The 22092-nt window shown below is 40.5% G+C and overlaps 2 protein-coding genes across 2 annotated transcripts; one reads left to right on the forward strand and one right to left on the reverse strand.

Annotated features, from left to right (window-relative positions):
- The first annotated feature begins 1213 nt into the window (after nt 1–1213).
- SNW1 (SNW domain containing 1) lies at nt 1214–18130 on the forward strand. The gene is made up of 14 exons (XM_005479756.4): nt 1214–1466; nt 2483–2636; nt 5009–5170; nt 9244–9339; nt 9429–9535; nt 10372–10476; nt 10576–10645; nt 11431–11496; nt 12750–12866; nt 13220–13361; nt 15072–15168; nt 16003–16120; nt 17131–17294; nt 17371–18130. The coding sequence occupies exons 1-14, from the start codon at nt 1384–1386 to the stop codon at nt 17573–17575; spliced, it is 1686 nt and encodes a 561-aa protein (XP_005479813.2). The 5' UTR covers nt 1214–1383; the 3' UTR covers nt 17576–18130.
- SLIRP (SRA stem-loop interacting RNA binding protein) lies at nt 18063–22087 on the reverse strand. The gene is made up of 4 exons (XM_005479755.3): nt 21954–22087; nt 21742–21800; nt 19955–20062; nt 18063–18187 (listed from the first exon to the last, which is right to left on the reverse strand). The coding sequence occupies exons 1-4, from the start codon at nt 22045–22047 to the stop codon at nt 18128–18130; spliced, it is 321 nt and encodes a 106-aa protein (XP_005479812.1). The 5' UTR covers nt 22048–22087; the 3' UTR covers nt 18063–18127.
- Nucleotides 22088–22092: the final 5 nt, after the last annotated feature.

Consider the following 22092-nt stretch of genomic DNA (forward strand, 5'->3'; position numbering starts at 1 on the left):
GATAGAGGTAATGGTGTGGTGATGCCTTCCCCCCATACAACATTAAACAATACTCCACAGCAAAGAAAGAAGGAGAAATGTCAAAGTAGGAGGGATAAAACAAATTTTTCACTGAGACTGGTATAACAGCTGAGCACAGAAGCCTTGGCAACTTCTAAGGGGGAAAGAAGGCTCCTGAATCAAGTGGCAATATTGCCAGATATGACAACAACAATGCTGTTACTAAATGAGTGACAGAATTGGGTAGAAGGGATGACAGATGAGTTTTGCTTATGAAAATAATTGATAAACGGTGGGACAAAGTCTTGTATCTTTGCATGAATTGCTCACAAGACACCAGCTATCTCAGAGAGAAGGGGAAGTCATTCATGGAGGTGGTGACAGAGCTGCTGTCATCACAATGTTAGACCAAAAGCTGATTCCCACTGGAGATGATGAGTTCAGGCATAGAGACACTGCACAGGATTGCCCTTACATTCTTCCAAATCTCCCCAGTCCCAGAAGTTGTAGCAGATTAATTTAGCCTGAAGGAGTAGTTCACCCTTCAGATTAGGAGATGGTAAGGCAGACAAAATGACTAGAGGACTGCAAGACAGTTACTCTGCTGTATTGTATTCCTACCTCTTATGGGATGATTTTTTTAATCTCTGATAGGCCATGTTTGTTTCTTTAGTCATTCTACCCTTTTCTTCTCTGTCTTCTCTATTTCTCTCTAGATGAACGGTGCCTGGCTCAGTGAGACTCTTCTGCCTTTGATTCCCTAGATGTGATGTAACAAAAGCAACTATTCATTAATAACCTTCTCTGGTTATATATGGTGCTATATATTGCCACTTTAACTCAAATAGTGGTTTTCCTATGTAAAGCTCCATGTATTACAACTCCCTGAGAAGTATTTTTCCACATTCCAAATTTAAATTGTACTCTAAAGAGTGCATGTCTTGATTTGATTTAAAGAACTACTATGTAACATATGAATGTCAGTTCAACATAGACAGCACAACTCCTTTTTAATGCAGATGTTTTTCTGCTTTAAAGCAATATTTTTGCACCACTTTAGGTCTCTTTTCTTCCCTTCACTCCCATGTCCCTGTTCAACGATTTCTAAGCAGCAGGCATCAAAATAAATTTTATTTCGATCCATTTGTTCTATATTTTCTGCTTTTTACTTGGACATATTCAGCTGGATGAACTGTGAAGTTACTGAACTTGTTGGACACTGTGTGAATAGTGCGGGGGAGCGGAATAGGATGGCTGAAGAAATAATCCGGGATATTGTAAAACTACACCTCCCATGGCGCCTTGCGGCCTACCGCGTGCGCCGCGGGGCGGTGAGGGACCTATGGAGACTACAACTCCCAGGGCACATTGCGGCTGCTGCGCATGTGTAGGTGTCGCCGCCTTCCTCCTCCTCGGCGGCCCGCTGCGGAGCCGACGGCCTACGCGGTCAAGATGGCGCTCACCAGGTGGGTCGGGCGGGCCCACCCGGGCCGTGAGGGTGATACGACGCTCCCGGCCAGCCCGGCGATTCCCCGCCGCGCTGCGGGGCTCCGCCGACGGGAGCGGCCGCGGTCAGGGAATGCGCTGAGGGGCCGCGGCCTCTCCTGGGCAGTGGGCCCGGCGGCCGGGCCGCGGCCGCGGAGAGTGCGGCGAGGCCCGGTGGGGCCTGGGGAGCCCTGGCGGGAGCGGGTGTTTGGCCCCTGGTCATGGCTCTGCTTCGTTCCTGTGTTCACTGCGGGTGGAAGGAGCTCCTCCGCCTCGCTTGAGTCCGTGGGGTTTGGTCGAGGTTTCCTCACCGTCAGAGAGGGCGAGCGGTCTTTGTTACGAGTTGTAGTGTCTCTAGCGGGGCATGGGAGTGCAGTTCCGGTGCCTGCCCCGGAATCCCGAGTTTCTCTGGATGCTTTCTTAGTAAATTCACAAAAGGGCTCTGTAGACAAGAAGAGCTGAAAAAGGGGAAGTGAAGAAATTGGGGTTCGACTTGCCCTTGGCAGGGGGTGCCAGGCGTTGAGAGGGGAGGTCATTGTCAGATCTGTCTGTGGGTGTTTGCCTTGAGAGGAAGAAAGAGCGAATCGTTGGGGCTAGAGCCATAGGAACATCATATTTCGTTCTTATTCGTGGTGGTGTAAGGAATACCAGTGATATGTGACATTCCTGTTGGAAAACAGGCATTGCCACTCTTTCGTTCAAGAAAGATGTGAATGTGTGTGAATTTAGCTTTTGTTTTTGTAGGAATCTTTTAGAATGCTGAGAAAGCACACATTGCAACTAATCTCAGAAGTTACTAAATCTCGAAGCTGCTCTCACATTTATGAGTGCGATGCTTAAGTTTCATAAATTGTTTCTTAATCCATAGAGAGTGATTGTTGAGAAAGTATTAACTTAGCAAGGAGTTGACTCGAGCATAGTTGAGTGTCCATGAGTCAAGTTACCGGAATGAACTTTTTATTTCATTCTCTTTTGGTTGCTGTCCATGGATGTCCAGTTTTTTGCCAGCTCCAACCCAGCTATCCCAAGATCAGCTAGAACTAGAAGAAAGAGCAAGAGCTCAGAGATCCAGGCAGGCTGCTCTGGTCTCATCCAGAAGGGAGCCTCCCCCGTATGGTTACCGGAAAGGATGGATACCACGAGTGCTGGAGGTAAATATTTGAATTGATACAGTAGTAATGTGTCTGCTAAAGGGGAAAAAATTCTGTAGTAGAAATTAACTCTGATCACCTTGAATTGTGCAAAGCCTTACAGTGTACATGATCCAGACTGCTTGATATATTCTTGTGTTGGGAGAGGTTCTAATCCACCAGATTCCTTAAAACATTTGATGGTAAACAGGATGTTCTATGTCTGCTTCTGTTCAGAGATTGTTGTGTTGCAATGTGGAAATATGTCTGTGGTCCTTAGGGTTTACAGTCTGTGAACACAAGGCTCCCCTGGGAAAGACACCCACATTGTTCCTCTGTTAGTGTTTTAAATGCACAGTCTGGATTATAGCTGAACTAAGTGAATGTGTGTGAGTGTCAGAGAACATTCATGTGTTCTGTTCAAAAAGATAGCTGCTATTGGGGGACAAAATTATTACAGTTGGAAGGAAACTTAAACATTAGTCAAATATTTGTTGTTTAAGTATGTTACTGACTAGAGAGTTTTGGACAATGTTATGTGTTCTAATCCTTACCAGTTTAATGTAATCTAAACTGGAACTGCTAAAGGTAGAAAGAAAATACAGATGTGATCTGATGACAGAACTGTGTTAGTACAGTGTCTCACTGTAAGCCAGAAAAACCTTGCAGTTTGAAGTGATCCTTGACAGTGACTTCTGAGACCTGTTCTGATGAGTCACAAGCCAGTGCTCTTGGAACAAGCATGCTGTTGAGGTTTTACTGCAGTAATTCATGTATGATCCTACATTGTTTCCAAATACCATAATTTCATCAGCTTGTAACAGCATTGCCCTCATTTATGTTCAGTGCCATTTTTGTAAGTCCAACACTGTTCTGTGGTGATCCAGGTACTTCAAGTGGAAGTTCCAGTGGTTCATTGAAAGGAAACATTCTTATGTGGGTTCAGCATTTAGTCATCTGCTGCATATGTATGATATCAAAAATTACACTTTAGTTATACCCAGTGTAGGTTTACCTTCCTACACCATTGAGTATTAAAGTTAATATATTAGTGCTCATTCTTTCTTAATGTTAATAAAGAAATTTTTAAGAAGCCAGGTGCTGAAGGTTTGCAAAGACTTTCCAGCACTCCTTGACCACAAATTAATACACATCCCAAAAAGCCTGTTATGGGCTCCTTTCTGCTTCCTAAACAAGTGCAAATTGCAGTAAATGCTTTCAAAGCATAACCTTTGTCCAGTGACCCTGGACTGCCATTGCTGGAAAATACAAAACCTGTTCTTGTGACATTAAGAGTTACCAAAAAGAAAAATTAAAAATTGAAGAATGACTGAATTTGGTTCTGGCTAATACCTTAACAACTAATTGTTGAATGTGGGACAAGCAGTGAAAACTTCAGATAACGGGACCTGTGTTTCAGGGAGCATTTGCAGATGGGATAAGCACACTGTCCTTGTTTGCAAGTGTTCTGCTTGGTCATTTCCAGTCTCAGTCCACTCTGTCACAGTGGTGGTAACTGCTTGGTCACATGGTGAGCATGGAGGGACATTGATCTGCTCAAGACACCCATTCTTATTTCTTGATCTGTTTTGTTACCAGACTCCACATAAGCCATGCCATTGCCACAGAGAAAGGGATAGATGCTCATGCTGCTTTAAGCAAGTGCTTCCTCCAAGGTGTTGCATTTGAAACTAACCTGAAGTTGTTTATGAATGGTACCACTGCATCCTCTGTGCTACTGAGCCAGGATGATCTGCTTTAAGAAGCCTTTTGTTTATTAAATGCTTTTTATTTTGTTTATTAAATGCTTTTACACCACTACATTGTAGGAGGGAGGAATAAATCATAAGAATATTGGGCTGTTGGGTGCTGGCCCAATTTTCAGTGTGTTTACACATCAAAGTAAGGGAATGTTTGACACATGTAGCACTGTAAAGCTATGAGCTACAGGCTTTGAAAATAATGGAATTTTTTATCTTCTTCATTATGGTATGAAAAGCAACAAATAACCAGTAGAAGTCTTCATAAAAATGCTGCTCTTGTAATTTTAGTATCCACAGTTGCTTCATTTCAGAAGGTCAATTTTTGAAGTTCTAATTAATAACTGACATGAGAATTAAATACTTAATTTTGTATTGTCTGTAGCATAGTATTGCCTGCACATTCTAGTCAGTAATATCTGTTCCTACTTTGAAAATAATTACTGCAAGATATCTCTCCATTTCAGTGTCTTTTAATAACTGTGAGTTCTCTCATTAATTGCTTCCTTACCAGTGAAAGAATAATGTTATTGGAACATTCTTACCAAGTTATTTGTTGTTGAAATCAATCTGCGTTTCCGTTCTATTTTGCATTTTTTTGTCTTTTGGACATTCACTATTTTTTTTCTGTAGGATTTTGGAGATGGGGGTGCTTTCCCAGAAATTCACGTGGCCCAGTATCCATTGGATATGGGCCGAAAGAAGAAAATGTCCAATGCTTTGGCTGTTCAGGTGGATGCAGAAGGAAAGATAAAATACGATGCAATCGCTCGACAAGGCCAGTCAAAGGACAAGGTAACATTTCTTCCAGTATGTCAGCTGGTGTATGTGCTTGGAAAAGTTGTATGTACACATTGCATATCCTTGAACTCATTGGTCTGGCATTAGCCACATGGATTGTGTCCTCTTTTCTTATTTCAGAATTAAAATAATGTCAGACAGAAATTGTGATCTTCTCTGTAAGGTAATTAAAAGATAAGGCAAAAATGGGGAAAACCTCTACACAGAATTTACTTGATGGCTTAGCAGTTTTCATTTTCCAGTGAAGGCAAGAAACTGAAAACAGTTCTGCAGCCTCATTTTAGCATGTAGAGAGAGGGGCAAAAGATGGACAGAAAACACAGGTCAGCCTTCAGAATACTGCACCTTGTGTTTTACTGATCCAACATTTGACACTTCTGGTTGTTTTTAGTGATTTTGGTGCTCTGTTTTTGCTATTGTTAATTTAGTTGCAGCAGAAAGTATTGCCAGTGGTTATACTACAAAACTTTTGTGCTGAATTCAGAGATGGCAAGATTCTTAAAGAGTTTTTTAGGGGAAACTTCAGCTTCCTGTGTCCAGGACCTTTCTAAAACCAAGAGGTGACACTTGAGGTCCTAAATAGTTTTGAGGAGATCAAGTCCTTGGGTCTCAAATACTTTAAGGAGTATTTACAGCTGCCTTTCCAAGTGGGCTCTGTGGACTTTAATTCTCTAAAGCAGGTGTTGGGGGCTGGAAAACTGCTGAGGCCTGATGAAGTGTGTGACCAGCTGCTTCTGCCAGCAGACATCTTCTGTAAAGAAAGTCTGAACAGTGTTCAGACTGTGGTCAACTTAGTGGCCTCATCTGGACTCATTCCAGCAGGTCAAGGTTGTCGTTGTGCTGGGGGCCTCAGAACTGGATGCATCACACCAGCTCAGGTCTCACCAGAGCAAAGCAGAGGGGCAGAATCACCTCCCTCAATCTGCTGGCCATGCTGCTTTTGATGTAGCTCAGGATAAAATTGACTTTCTGTGCTGCAACAGCTATTTGAAACAATTTCACTGGAAGCAGCAGAACTACTATTGCTTGTTTTGATTTGCTTTGCAGGAGAAAGTATTGCCAGATATTTCATAGGGACTGGTTCTTCAGTGATCTCTGTTGAGTTGAATAATATGGAATATTTTCTCTTAAGATCTTCTGATAGTACAGTGTCAGTAGGATTAGATGCAGAAGTTTCATTTTCCAGAGAGCTGCAGCCATAATTCAATATTTCTTCAATTTTAATACTTAGGGCTAAAAGAAACAGATACTTAGCAGCCTGCCAGAAATGAGATTAAGTTTATGAACCTATTCTAGGAGCTACTTGTTTGGTCTGAGTTAGAAAGGCAAATTTTGTTCTTGCTGCAGCTTATGGATTTTTTGAAGTTGAATTTAGTATTCTGCCTTCTGTGTAGAGGCAGCAGTTCCATCACCCCTATCTCGAGATGACTTGTCAGCAGTTTCTACTATGGCAGTGCTTTATCTCCCTTGCATCTGTTCCCTTATGTATTTTAAAAATAGTGGCTTCAGAGTGTTTTCCTTGAAAAATACTGACATCAATGGGATAGTCTGACAATCTTCCTGTTTGAGGTTGGCAGAAAGTCTGCTAGACACAAAATGCTGGATAACATTGACAGGCCCATGCATGACCTTATGGATCTGTGGATGGAGTTCCATCTGCTTGTCTGAGTTATGGATTTCTAGCCTAGCTGTGTGATTGGTTCTTGTGCTGCTGTCAATTCTTTCAATACTTTCTATACTTACATTGCTAAAAGCCAGGCTGAAATAATGCATTAATAGTGATATATTGTGATGAGACTGGAGCTGTTCCTTTATTAGGAAAGTAAGAACATATAATTGCATCCTGTGTTTTTATGAAGATAGAAGAAAGAGTATGGAAATCAAGGAATGGAACTGTTAAGTCTCTTACTTTTTTCCAGCAAGAATAATTTTATATGCTCTAGTTTGATTTCTTCTTCATGGCCTAAGGCTGTGGCTTATTTGTTAAAGGAAAAAAAAAAAATCATGAAGCTTATTTACAGGTTTTATTCCCAAGGTTGTAAACTTAATCAAAACATTTACAAGAGAGTAGTTCCATTGGTGAAGGAGGTCCTGTCACAGGTATGGGACAGGTCAAGAGAAAATGAATCTAACTCAAAAAATCAAAAGAGTTACTTACTTGCAACTTATTTGCCTTTGTGGCAGAGCTTGGTTTGAGAGTTTGTTACCAGTTTGTTTTCTGGTGTGTGTACCAGGCTTACAACCAGGTAATCTTCATGACTTCTTAAATTTTATGTACTTCATATGGAGAAACCATTCTTTGACAAGGAGGGCATTCATGCTGCATTGCTTGATAGTAAATTCTTGATTTACATATATAGGATTGATGAGCACTGTACAGGGCTGGTTGAGATATATAGAACAAAATATGTTGAGGATTTCTGTGTAGCAAATCAAGACATTTGCATCTGTCAAGTGCCTCGTGAGACTCTGAATGTGATTGATGTCTAAACCCTGCCATGTGGTACAGTATCTTAGCTGTTAGGTAACATTATTCGCTTTCTGACTGTAGTGGCATGCAGATTTCTAATTGCTGCCTGTTAAGGCTGCCCCAGCCAGGGAATCATGTAATTGTAGCAAAACTTGAGATTTTTCTTTCTGCCTAGAAGGAGATTTTGCTTTTCAGTAGCAATCAGAGTGATTGCTCAGGCTCATGCTTCCTTTCAAATTTTGTAAATTGAAAAATGGTAGTGGATGGGCACAGTACAATATCAAACAATCCCAGTCTCTTCTTTAGCTTAGATGAATGAAATATCTCAACATAATTCATAAAACAAGATAAATGTCTAGAAGAACAACAAAAATATATGTAAATTCATTATCTACCTGTTTTTATCACTTCAGAAAAAGACTACAATTAAAACATGCAAGTGTATGAAGTTTTTGGTGGCAACAGAAATATTTGTATTTTCAGAATAGTTTAATCTATGTTATATATTTCTTCCATAATAAAGCTTCTTGCCATTTCTGTACAATACTTCAGAGTTTAAATAGTTCACATAGATCATTTGTACCTCAGTGTCAAGTAGTTTTTAGGTCACTCTTGGACCACCACAAGGAGTAGCTTTTTTAATTTTCTTTTTTTTTTGTCTTTTGGGATGCTCTACAGATCCTTCAGCACACTTTGTTTTTCATATTCTTCTTCAGCAAGACACTTGGACTTACAAGCTAATTAACTTAGAGGAACATTTCTCTTCAAATGTCCTTCATTCAGGATCTGAGAAGCTAGAATATTATTGATACTAATTCAAATGATTAAATTTTAGGAGTGAAGGCTGAGAAGTAGAACATGGCTGTCATGTGGTTAATTAATGCTGAGGCTAAAGGTTAATTTTGTAGTTGGACATGTACTGTATAATGAACTTGAGATAATAGTTCCTGACTTTTAACCCTTTGAACTAAAACTTTCTATTTTATTGGATACATCTGAAGCATTAATGTAATACAATACATTTTTCCCTGAGGCCATCTAATAGTGTTCTTTCCCTGTGTTTAAAATTGGGACTCTGGAGCTGCCAGGAGCTAGCTGCAGGTTGTGTGAAAACTCAAGTACCTGTATAAGGGAAAGTGTCAAGACCAGATTTCTCAAGTATTTTATTTTTTCAAGAAAACAGTAAACATAATGGAATGAAAAAATACAGATTGTGGAAAATACTTGTATCAAATTCTTGAGTTATCCTTGAAAACAGAAGTAAAAACATGCAGGATTTTATCAGTTTGGGATCCTTAAAAAAGGAAAATACTAGGAATGGGAAGCAGGAAACTGCTGTCTAATGCCAGTTCTGAGAGCAACTTATACAATTATATTTATCAGATTGCTTTGTTTCTTCAATTACTCCATCTGTAAAATGGGGTCCAGAGTATACATGTAAACAGGTCTTCTAATTGAGCAATGTGTAATCCTAATGCATTTATAGCTGTATATTCATTTTAATTACCCAGAGTATAGCCTAAGCCTGAAGCATTTCCTTTGATATATGTACATTTATTCCTGTTCACCAGCACTAGTAGAATCTGATGTCTTCCAGGTCATTTACAGCAAGTACACAGATCTTGTGCCAAAAGAGGTCATGAATGTGGATGATCCTGAACTACAGAGACCAGATGAGGAGGCAATTAGAGAGGTATTGTATGCACTGATGTGCCTAGTTAGCAGGAGTATGCTTTATGTCTTGGAATGGGATGAGATGAACACTGTGTTTTTTTTCTTCAGATAACAGAGAAGACAAGAGCAGCCTTGGAGAAATCAGTCTCCCAAAAAGTTGCAGCAGCCATGCCAGTTCGAGCTGCTGACAAGCTAGCTCCTGCACAGTACATTCGGTATGTAGTGCTGGTGTTGCTGTAGGATGGTGTGATATACAGAGTGGATTAAAATTGGCATATTTGTTGAATTTCTGAGAGCAGAAATTCCTCTTGAATTCTATTCTTCTGTAAGGAATATGAAACTGGCTTCTGTATTTTGAATTAACCCACTAATGATCACCCAGTTTGAAGTGTGTAGAAATATGTCTTTAACATGTCATGAGTTATGGCACTCTGGAGGTGTTATTGTTTTAGCAGAAAACCACAGATTTGCCAGGGATCACTATTAATGATGCTGCCCTGAAAGCAAAGTATTTACTGCAAGTTTCGAGCCCACAACAAGACATGTAACAAAGTTCTTCCTTCACAGAAAATGAGTAGTTGGAAGCAATGGAATTATGGGGAGGCTGATACTTACGATTTTCTGTTTCAAACACAGAAAAATTTCAGGGGTCATTCATCATTTCAGAAAAATGACAGGGTTACACTTGGCTTGAAGTTAATTCTGAAAAAAGGTATGAAGAGGTTCTTAATGAACAGTAAGAACACACCAGGGCTTCACAGACATAGGTAGGGAGTATTGTGACAAGGTATGTGTACTGTACTTGTTTTTCTTCTATTTCAGAGTCCAGGCTGAAACAGGAGAATATAGCCCTGAGGAAAAGTTACATTCTGTCTGGTGTAACTGAGTCTGCACTCAGTGCAGTGTCATGTGTGCAGTTACCTGCTGCTGACATTGATAGTGGGGTAGTCTTAAACTGTTGTGGATAAAATGAAACCACAGCTAGAGCAGTGAGAGGTGGGAAAGGAATATCTAGCTGTGTGCAGAGAGCTGAGCACTTTGTTTTGTTCAGGTACACACCATCTCAGCAAGGAGTTGCATTCAACTCTGGAGCAAAACAGAGAGTTATTCGGATGGTGGAAATGCAGAAGGACCCTATGGAGCCTCCAAGATTCAAGTAAGTATTCATGGCTTGTTCAGGGCAAATAGGAGATTCTGAAGTGTATTTCTGTGGAGCATGCTGCCTGTAATTGTAATTGTTTTCTTAATTGCTCAGAATTAACAAGAAGATTCCACGAGGACCACCATCTCCTCCAGCACCTGTAATGCACTCTCCAAGTAGAAAGGTATGAAATGCCATAGTTGTTCTCACTTTTGAATGCTTAGGTGGGTCCACAAATTCTTCTTCAATCTAGTTCATTTCTGTGTACCTTCTCATTACTGACCTTCTGATGTGAAGTGATAAACTTGGTGTCCAGTGCAGTCTTTTTGTTTGTTGTTTTCTTTTTTTCATTTGGACAGTTCTTAAAGTAGCTGTCTTTTCATTTATCTTGTCAAAGGTTGAGTAGATGTCTCATATATTTTATGCAGGGATGCATTGCTGAATTTGTTCATGGCATGAATGAGTTGACCAAGGCTTAGCCTGGTACTCTTATGTTGCCTTTAGACAACACTGTTAAGCTAATCCTTAATAACACTGACTTGTGTCATTAAGGATTAGCTCCTTCTGAGAGATGAGTGTAGTGGTGGTTCATCAGTTTGGTACAACTTGAATAGCTGCTAAATATGTGGATGTTAACAAGCTGGCTGTGAGTTACAGCCTGTGTGATGAAAGCTTAAGAGGATGCTGAAGAGCTGTCAGGACTTTATTCAGTGCTGGCAAAGATAGAGTGTAAAAATCAATCCCATGGCAGAGGGTTTGGAACCAGCTGATCTCTAAGGTCCATTCCAGTCAAACCATTCCTTGATTTTGTAATCTTACTGCTGCTAAGAGGAGCTGGGGTTTTGTTGTGGAGTTCTGAACTTTCTACTCTAACTCATTTCAATAGTTTCATAGCTGGCTTTGAGAAAGAAAACAATATTTCCTTTTACTATAAATCTGAAGATGACTTTACTTATTCTCTTATATCAGATGACTGTGAAGGAGCAGCAAGAGTGGAAAATTCCTCCATGCATTTCAAACTGGAAAAATGCAAAGGTAATTAAGTTGTCATAAATTAATTTTTCTAATTCCGCATCCTGATGGGAAACTTAAGTGAATGATTTAAGCTTGAATAATACTGCTGTTAAACATCTAGAGTTAGGCAAACCAGCTGCTTCCAGCATGGAAAACACATAATGATACAGTTCATTTTTCTTCAGTTTGCCATATAAAGGTTGTCCAATTGAGAGTATAGAACTGAGGGTGAATATGTTTCTTCATGCCAGAGATTATACATTTTGAGAGGAAAAATTTATATTAGTTAAAATCCCCATAATAGTGCAGTCCAAAGTCAAAATCTCTCAAGGTCACAAAGTAAAGCCATCTGCGAGACACAAGGATGTTTCTTTTTAATATTGCAGTCCATATTTCTGGGAAGTTTTCCTTGTTGCATTCTTTCATTAATTAATTCTTACCACTGGTCAGCTAGCTATTTTTGTTCCTTGTTTGAGTAGGTATGTCCTGTCCCTTTGATTTTTATCAGTTATTAAGTTTATGTTCCTAGAGAGGGGAGAATTTATTTGCTGCAGTAACTAGTCTGATCATTCTGAAATGTACTAAACTGTTGTCCTGAGACAGCCTCTTCAAATGGAGGAAGGAAAAGCTATATGTTTGGATGTCACTTTTTTTTTCTACCCCAACACAGCTGTCTAACTGGGACTGATGCTAATTAGGAGATGAAATTTTAGGTTACAGATGCTAAAACCAAAGCAAAAATTTTGTAGAGCTCACTAAAAAAATCTTTAAATATAATCTATAAATAATTTTGAGTTTTAGCTTTGGAAAACTAAATTGGTGTTTAGTGTGTCTTACTTTTGCTGGCTGCCTTGTCCCTTACTTTCTCATTTTGAATCAGCTAATCTCTTAACAGGTATGAAAACAGTTTAGGTAAAACAATTTTTAAGCAAAAAATTGTAAAACAGCTTAGAGAATGGAGAAGCTATTATCTGTAATTCTTAACACTAAGCAAAAAGTGGACCTTATCACTTGAAAACTGTCTTTTGTCCTAAGATGAACCTTGAAGGGAAGCTGTGATTGGGATTTGGTGGGCGGGTGGAATTGGAGTGAAGCTTTGTATTTATTTCCTGGCAAGAATTTGAAGTACATATGAAAAGGAGATCCATTGAGGCATAATAATGATGGGCTGTGAATTTTGTATGTGCTTTTGTTTTCTTACCCAGTGAATATAATAATGCTTGTTGTTACAAATACTGTTTCTGTGATTAACTGCCTCTCTGTTCCCCCTGTAGGGTTACACCATTCCATTAGATAAGCGTCTGGCTGCAGATGGCAGAGGATTGCAGACCGTTCATATTAATGAAAACTTTGCCAAACTTGCTGAGGCCCTCTATATTGCTGACAGAAAGGTCAGGTAGTTCTTCACACTGTTTTGTTCCATATAGTTTTACCATCTTTGTATGTTAATTTCCTTCAGAAAATCAGCTGTGAATAGGCTTTAGCTTTTTGATTTGTCCTGCTTCTTTGCTAATGTAAGACTTAAGGCCTTATCCCCACTATCTCTAAATCATGGGCTCAGCATGGGTTCAGTTATTGGAAGTCATGGGTCTTGTGTCTCAGCTCTAGCTGCTGTGGCTGATGGGCTTTAAGCTTCCTGATTTTGGCTTCATTTCTGTCCTGTTTACTGGCTAACTGTGACAGATCTGCGTGTGTCCCAGGTGCTTACACTTTCTGTATTTTTAACCGTGTCTCTCTTGTGCAGGCTCGGGAGGCAGTAGAGATGCGTGCCCAGGTGGAGAGGAAGATGGCTCAGAAAGAAAAGGAGAAACATGAGGAAAAGCTCAGAGAAATGGCTCAGAAAGCCAGGGAGAGAAGAGCAGGGATCAAAACCCATGTTGAAAAAGGTACTGTTCTTTGTCATTAAGACACTATGGCTTTTTTAGTATTCATAAGTGTGGGTTTGGAGTAATAATCTGAGAGCTTGAAATATCTAAATACCAGGTGAAATGTCTAAGTATGACATCAGTTCATGTCTTTATTGGTTAATTCACTGCCTGGTTTGGTGGGATGCAGGTTTGAACCTCACATCAGTATGTTGGTGTATATAGGTTTAGGACACTGAGAATTTTGAAGTTAATAATGCATCAGTGCAAGTGATGGCTTTCATGGACAGTTCTAAACTAATATTTTTAAGCTTATTGCAAATAAAGGGCAGATTTTTCTAGAAGAATGAAACCATCTTTAAGTTACCAAAAGTAATATTGCAGTGCAATGTTCTCGCTCTTGCACTGTTGTAACTGATCTTGCAGAGCTGCAATTTTGTTGGCTAGTAGGCCCCAAAAAACCCCACTGCCAATCCAACTAAATTGTCTCCATTGTGCTAAGTCTTCCATTCTGATGGAAATTACACTTCAAAGATCAAGATGACGAACTTCAGAGAGCAGTTACAATCTCTTCAGAAGATGGAGGGATATGGTCATATAATGCCAAATCCTGCTGCTGGGATGTAGTAACCTCTTACCAAAAGGCTGGGAGCTGGCCAGCTGGGGAGCCACTCTGTTGGAAAGGACCCAGGAGTTGTAGTGGACAATATGCTGAATATAAGCCAGCAGTGTGCAGATGCAGCTTTGTATTTCCTTAGCAGTAATGCTAAGGGCATACAAAGCTGCATCTGCAGTAGTGTAACCAGTAAGTCAAGGGAAGTAGTAATTTCCTTTTAGTGGTGACCTGTTAGATATCATCTGGAGTACCTTGTGCAGTTATGGGCCTCCGGGTACAAGAAAGACATTGATAAATGGGAGTCAGTTCAGTGAAAGGGCATCAGAATGGTCATGGAGCTGAGTAACTGCCTCTTCAGGAGATGCTGAGAGAATAAGGCTTGTTCTGCTAGGAGATGATGTGCCATTGGGGTCAGATAATGGGAAGGTTACCCAGCAGATCATATCACAGTGATCCCTAAATGATTATCAGAGGGCTTCACCAAGTTGCACAGGGGAAGAATGAGACAGTGGTCAAGAGTTGAAGCAGGAGGTTTCAGCAGTGTGTCAGGAGAAAGATTTTCATCATGAGGACAAACAGCAATGGAACAGGTCGTCTAGGAAATCTGTCAGTCTCTATCCTTGCAGGTTTTCCTCACCTGAGTGGGAAAAAGGCCTGACCAACCTCGTTTGAATTCAGCATTGATAGCAGGTTTTGAATTAGACTCTCTTCCAACCTGAGTGTGTCAGGTTGCATCACATAATGTTGCATTACATAATGTTCTTCAAAACACTTAAATCCCTGCATGTTTCAATGATACTTTTGTGCTTAGAGTTATGATACAATGATCTGTAAAATGTTTTAGGATATTAATTCCTAGACAGACAATTATTCTAAGCTCTTGAAAGATAGAAGAACAGTTGTTAGGATGTCTGCTTTGACTTACCAAGAACAGTCACTTGCTTGGGGCATAAGAAAGCCGTGGTGTTCATGTGTTCAGTTTATTTCAAGTGGAACATTTTAAACAGTGCTAAGGGTCACTACTCTTCTGTAAAATAATACTGTGCCAATGTCTGTGGCATAATTAATTCAAACCTCAAATATTTGTCTATAATGAGCAATCTTTACTTGTTCAGAGGATGGAGAAGCTAGAGAAAGAGATGAAATCAGACATGACAGGCGCAAAGAGAGGCAGCATGACAGAAATCTTTCCCGGGCAGCCCCTGATAAAAGGTGAGTCACAAAAAAAAGCAGGTTTATTCCTGTACTGGCACTGGCTTCCCCACTAGGGAACCTATTACTGGCCTTCCCTATTTTTGATATAAGTGCCTGAGTTGTATGTATCTTGTGGAGATAGTGACTGGTATGAAGCACAGTTTGTTCATTATATGAAAAGGCATTACTGTGTTAAAATACTGTAGTACTTTCTTCAAAATGTAGAATTTTCCACATGAATGAGAAAGAGGGGTGTGCTGTGTTGGTTTTGGGAGGGTTTTTCTTCAGTGGGACTTCAGGTTTAATGTTTTATGTTCAGGATTAATTAACATGTTGAGAGCAAAGATTGAAACCTGAATCTTCTAATTTTGGTGAGACTAGAGTTATCAATAGTGGCTTTGTTTCTTGAAGCTGTTCATTTTAAGTAAGCTTAGATTTATGGAGGTAGGCTGGAGTATGTTATTAGCTGAAGTCACTGAGATTTTTGAGTGCAAATGGTTTCTGGATGCTTAAAATCTCTAGTATGTTGAAATTGGATTGCTCGGCCTTTCCAGAATATAACTACACTAATTCTTGCAAAAAATAAATATGACATTTTAGACCAAGTCAGCTTGATGTGAATTGCTGATAATGGAAAGCAAATTTAAATGTCATGCCCAGCTGAACATAATTTTTCCAAATGTTTCCTTTGCCAGGAGACAAATTTTAAATGTTACCTAGTAAGGAAGAACAACAGTCAAAATCTGGCTCCTGAGGCAAATTGTTAGCGGGGAATACAGAATTGGGTTGCAATTGAGTGTGTCAACAAGTATGGTTTACTGGCCTCATAAAACTTTCAATTTTTTAATTCAGGTCAAAGCTGCAAAGAAATGAGAACAGAGATATCAGTGAAGTTATTGCCCTGGGGGTACCAAACCCCAGGCCATCCAATGAAATCCAATATGACCAGAGGCTGTTCAACCAGAGCAAGGTAAAATACCTTTTCTTTTCATAGAAAGCTGTGTAGCTTTCAATGAGAACATGCTCATCATTCCTTTGTGGGTACAGACAGAATAATAAAGAGAGGCTGTTCTCATGGTTGTTGTGGATGCATTCAGAAAAAATTCTTTACTTAACTGCTTAGAAAACTATTGATTTCCTTTATCAAGAGCCTATGCAAAAAAAAATTAAATGTATAGCTGGATTAAAGTGTTTTTGTTGTGATTTTTCTCCCCACTGGGGAGTGGGGAGAAAAACTATTTTGCCTTCAAGCTGCAGTGACCTCATTTTCTTCTCTTGTACAAATGTACTGATTGAATAGGAAATCTGCTTTCAGAGAGGACCAAGTACTTTTTATTCCCATTACTGCTTGTGTTGATACTTCTGAAGATACAGAGTTAACAGCAACATTTATTTTCCCTGAATTTTATACTATTCAGAGATGACAAAATAGATTGGGCTTCAGCAAATCCCTCAATAGACCTGCAGTTTGTCAATCACTCTTCTTCATGTCTCCAATGAAAGACTTGCAGGCAAGGAGGGAAAGCTGATGAACCAAAAATGAACAAGCAGATACTTACATTTTCAGAGTTTATATAAGCCTCTGTGCGATTTGGATCAGTCAGCTTAAATCATGTTTTCCAGAAATTCTGAATAATACCCATTTCTGTATGGCTGTACTTAGCTATTACAGACAGCTGCACTTGCAGGGCAGACTGAAATGATCCATTATTCCGAACTGCGGATGGCTTGTGATCCTTCTGTTGCTATTTGGAAGAGTAGGGCTGAGGCCTGTAACGTGATGTTCTCTGGACTTAATCCCAGACCCAAACCCACCCACATCCTCATCAAGTGCTTGGACTCATTTGAAATCAATTGTAAATCACGCCATGTCATCTTTGTGTAACTGTGTAACATCATCAATGTATTTTGTTGATAAAGTAAGTTAGCTGACATTTTGTCGATTTAACAGAACTTGTGCTGTTCTGCTGTTCCTCACAGGGTATGGATAGTGGCTTTGCTGGAGGAGAGGATGAAATTTATAATGTTTATGACCAGCCTTGGAGAAGTGGCAAGGATATGGCCCAAAACATCTACAGGCCAAGTAAAAATCTGGATAAGGATATGTATGGTGATGATCTAGAGGCTCGAATAAAGACCAACAGGTAAGGAAATAAATTTAAGAAATATTCTTAATTAGTACTTTGAAGATAGTCAACTGAGTATCATCTTCTCCTGCAGGTTTGTTCCTGACAAAGAGTTTTCTAACTCGGATCGTAACACCAGAGGCAGGGGCAGAGACGGACCAGTTCAATTTGAGGAGGATCCTTTTGGTTTGGACAAGTTTCTGGAGGAAGCCAAGCAACACGGTGGCTCTAAACGGCCATCGGACAGCAGCCGCCCTAAGGAACATGAGCACGAGAGCAAGAAGAGGAGGAAGGACTGAATGCCTCTGCTCCTTGAGAGGTAGGGGAATGGACTGCAAGCTTGGACTTCATGCAAAAGGGGTTTTAATATTGAGTGTACAGGAGGATGGCATTGCATCACAGCAATTCACAACTCTGGCCGTGTGGATACAGACACACACTAACTTCTACATGGGACAGCTACCTGAAGAGAGAGAAGACATGGAGACCACTTTGAAACATTTCATAAGGGAATTAATTATTCTTTAGCAAGTTCTGACTTTGCTGATTCCCCACTGCCCAGCACCTCAGGGTAAGAATGTAGCCTCCTTCCTACAGCTTTAGTTTTTGTAGGTAGCTGAAGCTTTGACTTCATCTGTTAAGAGCTTTCCTGCTGTATATAATGATCATCTTATGCTGTAACAGATCCTGGGGTGTTAATAATTCAGTGTTTTAGTGTGGCTATACAGTTTTTTGAACAAGGGAGGGGAAACAGCTGGATTCTGTTTTAAAACAAGTACTCATTCATAGTTTCTCAGTAATCTTTATTTTAGTTTCTTTACATTTAGTGAAATAAAGCCTCCTTCCACCACTCACTCACTCTGACTCCTTCTTTGACTGCGTCTTCTACGGACCTGCTGTTTGAGAGCGAGCTGAAAACAATGGAAATTAATTAAATTAGCTCGGCAAGAAAGTTTGTTATTTTTCATTTCTGATCACCCTGAACATTGATACAGGAAGCAGAAGCTACATTTATAAACAATTCAGTTTCATAAGCCCCAAGCCAGGGCTTTCCTGACACAAAAGTTGAATATATATCCACAGCAATTGCTAGTTGTACCAGCAAAATGCAGCTTAAAAGCTTGTGCTTTCAACTGGAATTAATAAAAAGTAACTGTCTAAAGCTAGCCTAGAAAAATTGGGAAAAGTGCTCATGTAATCTAGAGAAGCCTGCATTTTCTAAGAAATGAAAATAACTACTGCTTACTTTCTGCTTTTTATTTCACTATAAAGAAGCCTCTTAGCATGCACCTCTTGTGAGAGTATAGTCTTTGAAGCCTAGGCAGTTAAATGCATGTGGCTAAGCTTACAGATTCAAGAACAAAAAGCAGCAAAAATTTCCAGGAAATTGCCACTAAATACTATGTTATTTCTAGTACCTAATTTGGTAATTGCAAACAGATAAGATCCAATTTCAACACAATTTATGAAGGACCAACCTACTGCCAATCTAATCACAGTTTAAGGAGTCTTAATCTCTGCTCCCATTTTTGTACCAGGTGGAACTTGCAGGTTGGTTCTTCTTGGGAATAGGTACTGAAGTAACCACAAACAGTGATGACTTGGGCAGTAATATGAACCATGGCAAGTGAAGTACTTTACCACAATCAAAATACTGCATCACTGAAGTCTATAATCAATTCCTTTTACTATCTCCTAGCATTTAAAGTCTCAAAATAAGAAATTAGATGTCAAAAGGATATTGAAGAATTCTTATTAATTAATCAAAGGCTTGAACTGATTATGTGTGATACACCAGCCTGCCTGCTGCTCATGGTTTCGCTCTCTATTACACCATCTGAGTAGTTTTATTAGCTGAAGCACATGTAAGAAAATCCCCTATTTAGGGAACATACCAGATGCCAGGTTCTAATTGTTTTGATACGAGAGCTGTTAATGAAATGGCTTTGGGCAGCCATTGACTCACTGTTATTTATTCCTTATCTGTCAGTACCACTGCACACTAAATGTTGAGAAAGTGGTGCGATGGCTTTGCTGTGTTTCTGTGCTGGAGTGGAGCTGGAGGACAGAGTTGTCTGGCTCCAGCTGACCAGTCAAGGACAGACCCATGTGTAGTAGATGTGTACACTGGCTCGAAGCCATACATTAATGCACTGAGAGTGCCAAACAGTTTTATTTTTTGTGTTACTAACATTTAAAATCTTAAAGATGGAGTGAACAAGACCCTACACTAAAGAATTTTAGAGTTGTCTTGAACACATGAAAGCAAGCAGCTGATTTCTCCTGTATGAAATGACAGCTGGAGAAAACATAAATTTCACTGAAATTCAAAGCTTAGCATCACTTTCTTTATCATGTTCCCCCTGCCACTCAACATCTGGATCAGATGTTGGAACCCACCTGCAGAAACCTGCATTACAAACTGCAAACTAGTTGCACAGCACATCCCAACCAGTTTTACTGCATTCACATTACTTTAGCATAGCAGGAGTTTTTGGTCTCTTGAGTGTGATCTCTCTGGTATCTCTATGATCCTGACCCCTAACAACTCAAGTTGAGAGGAGAGAATAAACAGAAGTGGTAATGATTTACAAAACATTAAAAGCACACTGAGTGACTAAAATTCTTAACCACACTTCGAAAGAATATAGTAGGTAATAAAGGAATTAGCACGTTACCTTGGAACCTTCAAGAATGTGGGGGTCCTTCTGTAACACATTCTGAACTTCTTCTGGAGTTGAGAATTTAATCCAGCAATAACGTCTGTGAAAGCCTGTATCTCTGTTCTAATTACCAGGTAAAAAAAACAAAATGCAATTACTACAGGAAATATTCACATAGGCTGTTAAAAACTTTCTACACGTATTGAATTTAAAGATTCAGAAATTGTCAGAGGAATTGGCACACTTGCTGTTTCAGGAGCCTTTTTCACACTAAGACATTTGGTGTCAGTGATAGTGCGAGGGGTCTAGCACAGGCTGTTCTACATCCCTTTTAATTTGAATCTGGCAATAATAACAAAAAATCACGATCTTAAGATACAGTTGAAGCCTAGAATAATGTATAGACAGTAGTTTCTAACTGCAGTATTTATCTACTAATAAGCAAGTCACAACAGAACTGACATTTAAATGGCCACAGTACTTGAACAACATTCAGCAGGATAAAGCAGCTGCTTAAGACACTACAAAAGCAGAGTGCCATTCAGAATGACAAGCACTAACTGCACTGAAAAGAAAAACGTTATTTTTAGATATAATGTGCCAGTCAGAAAAGACAGTTGTCAATAAACGGGTGATAATGATGAAAAGCCAAGTGCCTTCTGTCCCTACTCTGATCCCACTCCGAGCTCACAACAGCTCAGCCACTCTCATCATCAGGCATAAATGCCAACATTTCCAAACCACCTACAAGGTACTGCCTGGTTTCAGTACCACAGTGATGTCTAAATTAGGCTGTCCTGCACTGGTGATTTTTGTACCTGCGGGCTTTAAGCAGTAATGAAACTCCTCAAGTATTCACTGAATGTGAATGTACACACATGCATCTCTTGAACCTGTGATGGAGGTAAGTTTGTGGTAAGCTACCAGACTTCGCAACAAAACAATGCAGTCTGACCTGGGCTTGAGGGAAAATATGATAGGCAGGCACCTAAGCTTCAAGTGTTCAGAACAACCAGCCTGTTTCAAACTTTCTCCATTGCCAAACTAATCCTCAACACAGAGTGAACCCATCAGCTCACTAAATGACATTCACTACCCACTGAGCTTAATTTAACAGGATTACTTCAAGTGGAGAAACAAGCAGACAGAACCTTTACACTTCAAGCAATGCCTGCAATTAACCTGGAAAGGAACACTTTTTGACCGTTCATCTTAAAAAAAATGCACTAGATACTACAATCCTTGATCTATCCACTCAGAAGATAAACAGCCTAAACGACAGAGGCACTGGCAGCACCCCGGAGAGGTTATGGGTTTTGTGTTAGCCCTGCACTCTGGACGGGGGTCTTAATCCACAACAGGAAAAGACGGTAGGTTCATACCCACATCTTTAGTTTTTGGCCAGTGAGACCAGGCACAAAAAAACTTTATTCTCTGTCTGAAAAATGTCAACACGATTATAGAGAAGCTCAAAGCACTTAGATTAATTATTCAGAAATGGTAGCATCAACAGGATGCTGAAGGATGTACTTTGTAAAGCTCTTTGAAAGCCAACGGAAACTACTAAGCTTCAATGAGGCCGAGCGCTGGCAGACAAGTAGTGGCACTCCTGGAAGAAGGAGCTAAGGGTAGAGAGCGCTGAAAACCTCACTAGAGTTCAAGATGAGGGGTCCAGACTGCAGCTCCAAGGAAGCGGGGGATCTGCTTCGGGGCCAGGCCTCGGCCGCAGGAGCAGCCGGTGGCTCTTCCCCGCTTCGCCGAGAGCACACGAAATGCGGCCCGGAAGACGCGCGGGTACTCACGAAAGGCAGCTGGCACCTCTGCACCGACCCGAACTGCGAGAAGTACTCCTTCAGCTCCTCTGTGGGAAAACGCACCAGGTTACCCGGGCCCGGCGCCTCCGCGCAGCCGCGCCGCCCTTGCCCACCCCGGCCTGTGCCGGCAACACGCGGCGAGGCCGCCCAACCCCGCCGACCCCAGCAGCGGCGAGGGATGGGAGGGGGCGCAGACTCACTGCTCGACACCGTCCAGGGAATCTCAGCCACGAAGATGTCGAAGAGCCGCCGGGAGCGGCGCCCGACCGTCCGCACCGCGCTGGCCGCCGCCATGTCGGGACTGCGGTGAGAGGGAGGGACGGAGAGAGGGAGGGGCGG

Source organism: Zonotrichia albicollis, chromosome 6 (genome assembly GCF_047830755.1).
Source record: "Zonotrichia albicollis isolate bZonAlb1 chromosome 6, bZonAlb1.hap1, whole genome shotgun sequence".
NCBI lineage: Eukaryota > Metazoa > Chordata > Aves > Passeriformes > Passerellidae > Zonotrichia > Zonotrichia albicollis.

Excerpts from the sequence above, each read along its gene's own strand:
- SLIRP (XM_005479755.3), bottom strand. The coding sequence starts at position 22,047 with ATGGCGGCGGCCAGCGCGGTGCGGACGGTCGGGCGCCGCTCCCGGCGG. Across the intron at positions 21,801-21,953 it reads TCCCTGGACGGTGTCGAGCA|AGGAGCTGAAGGAGTACTTC; the intron begins GTGAGTCTGCGC and ends GTTTTCCCACAG. Across the intron at positions 20,063-21,741 it reads AGAGGTGCCAGCTGCCTTTC|AACAGAGATACAGGCTTTCA; the intron begins GTGAGTACCCGC and ends CCTGGTAATTAG.
- SNW1 (XM_005479756.4), top strand. The coding sequence starts at position 1,384 with ATGTGTAGGTGTCGCCGCCTTCCTCCTCCTCGGCGGCCCGCTGCGGAG. Across the intron at positions 10,477-10,575 it reads ATGGAGCCTCCAAGATTCAA|AATTAACAAGAAGATTCCAC; the intron begins GTAAGTATTCAT and ends TTAATTGCTCAG. Across the intron at positions 17,295-17,370 it reads GCTCGAATAAAGACCAACAG|GTTTGTTCCTGACAAAGAGT; the intron begins GTAAGGAAATAA and ends CTTCTCCTGCAG.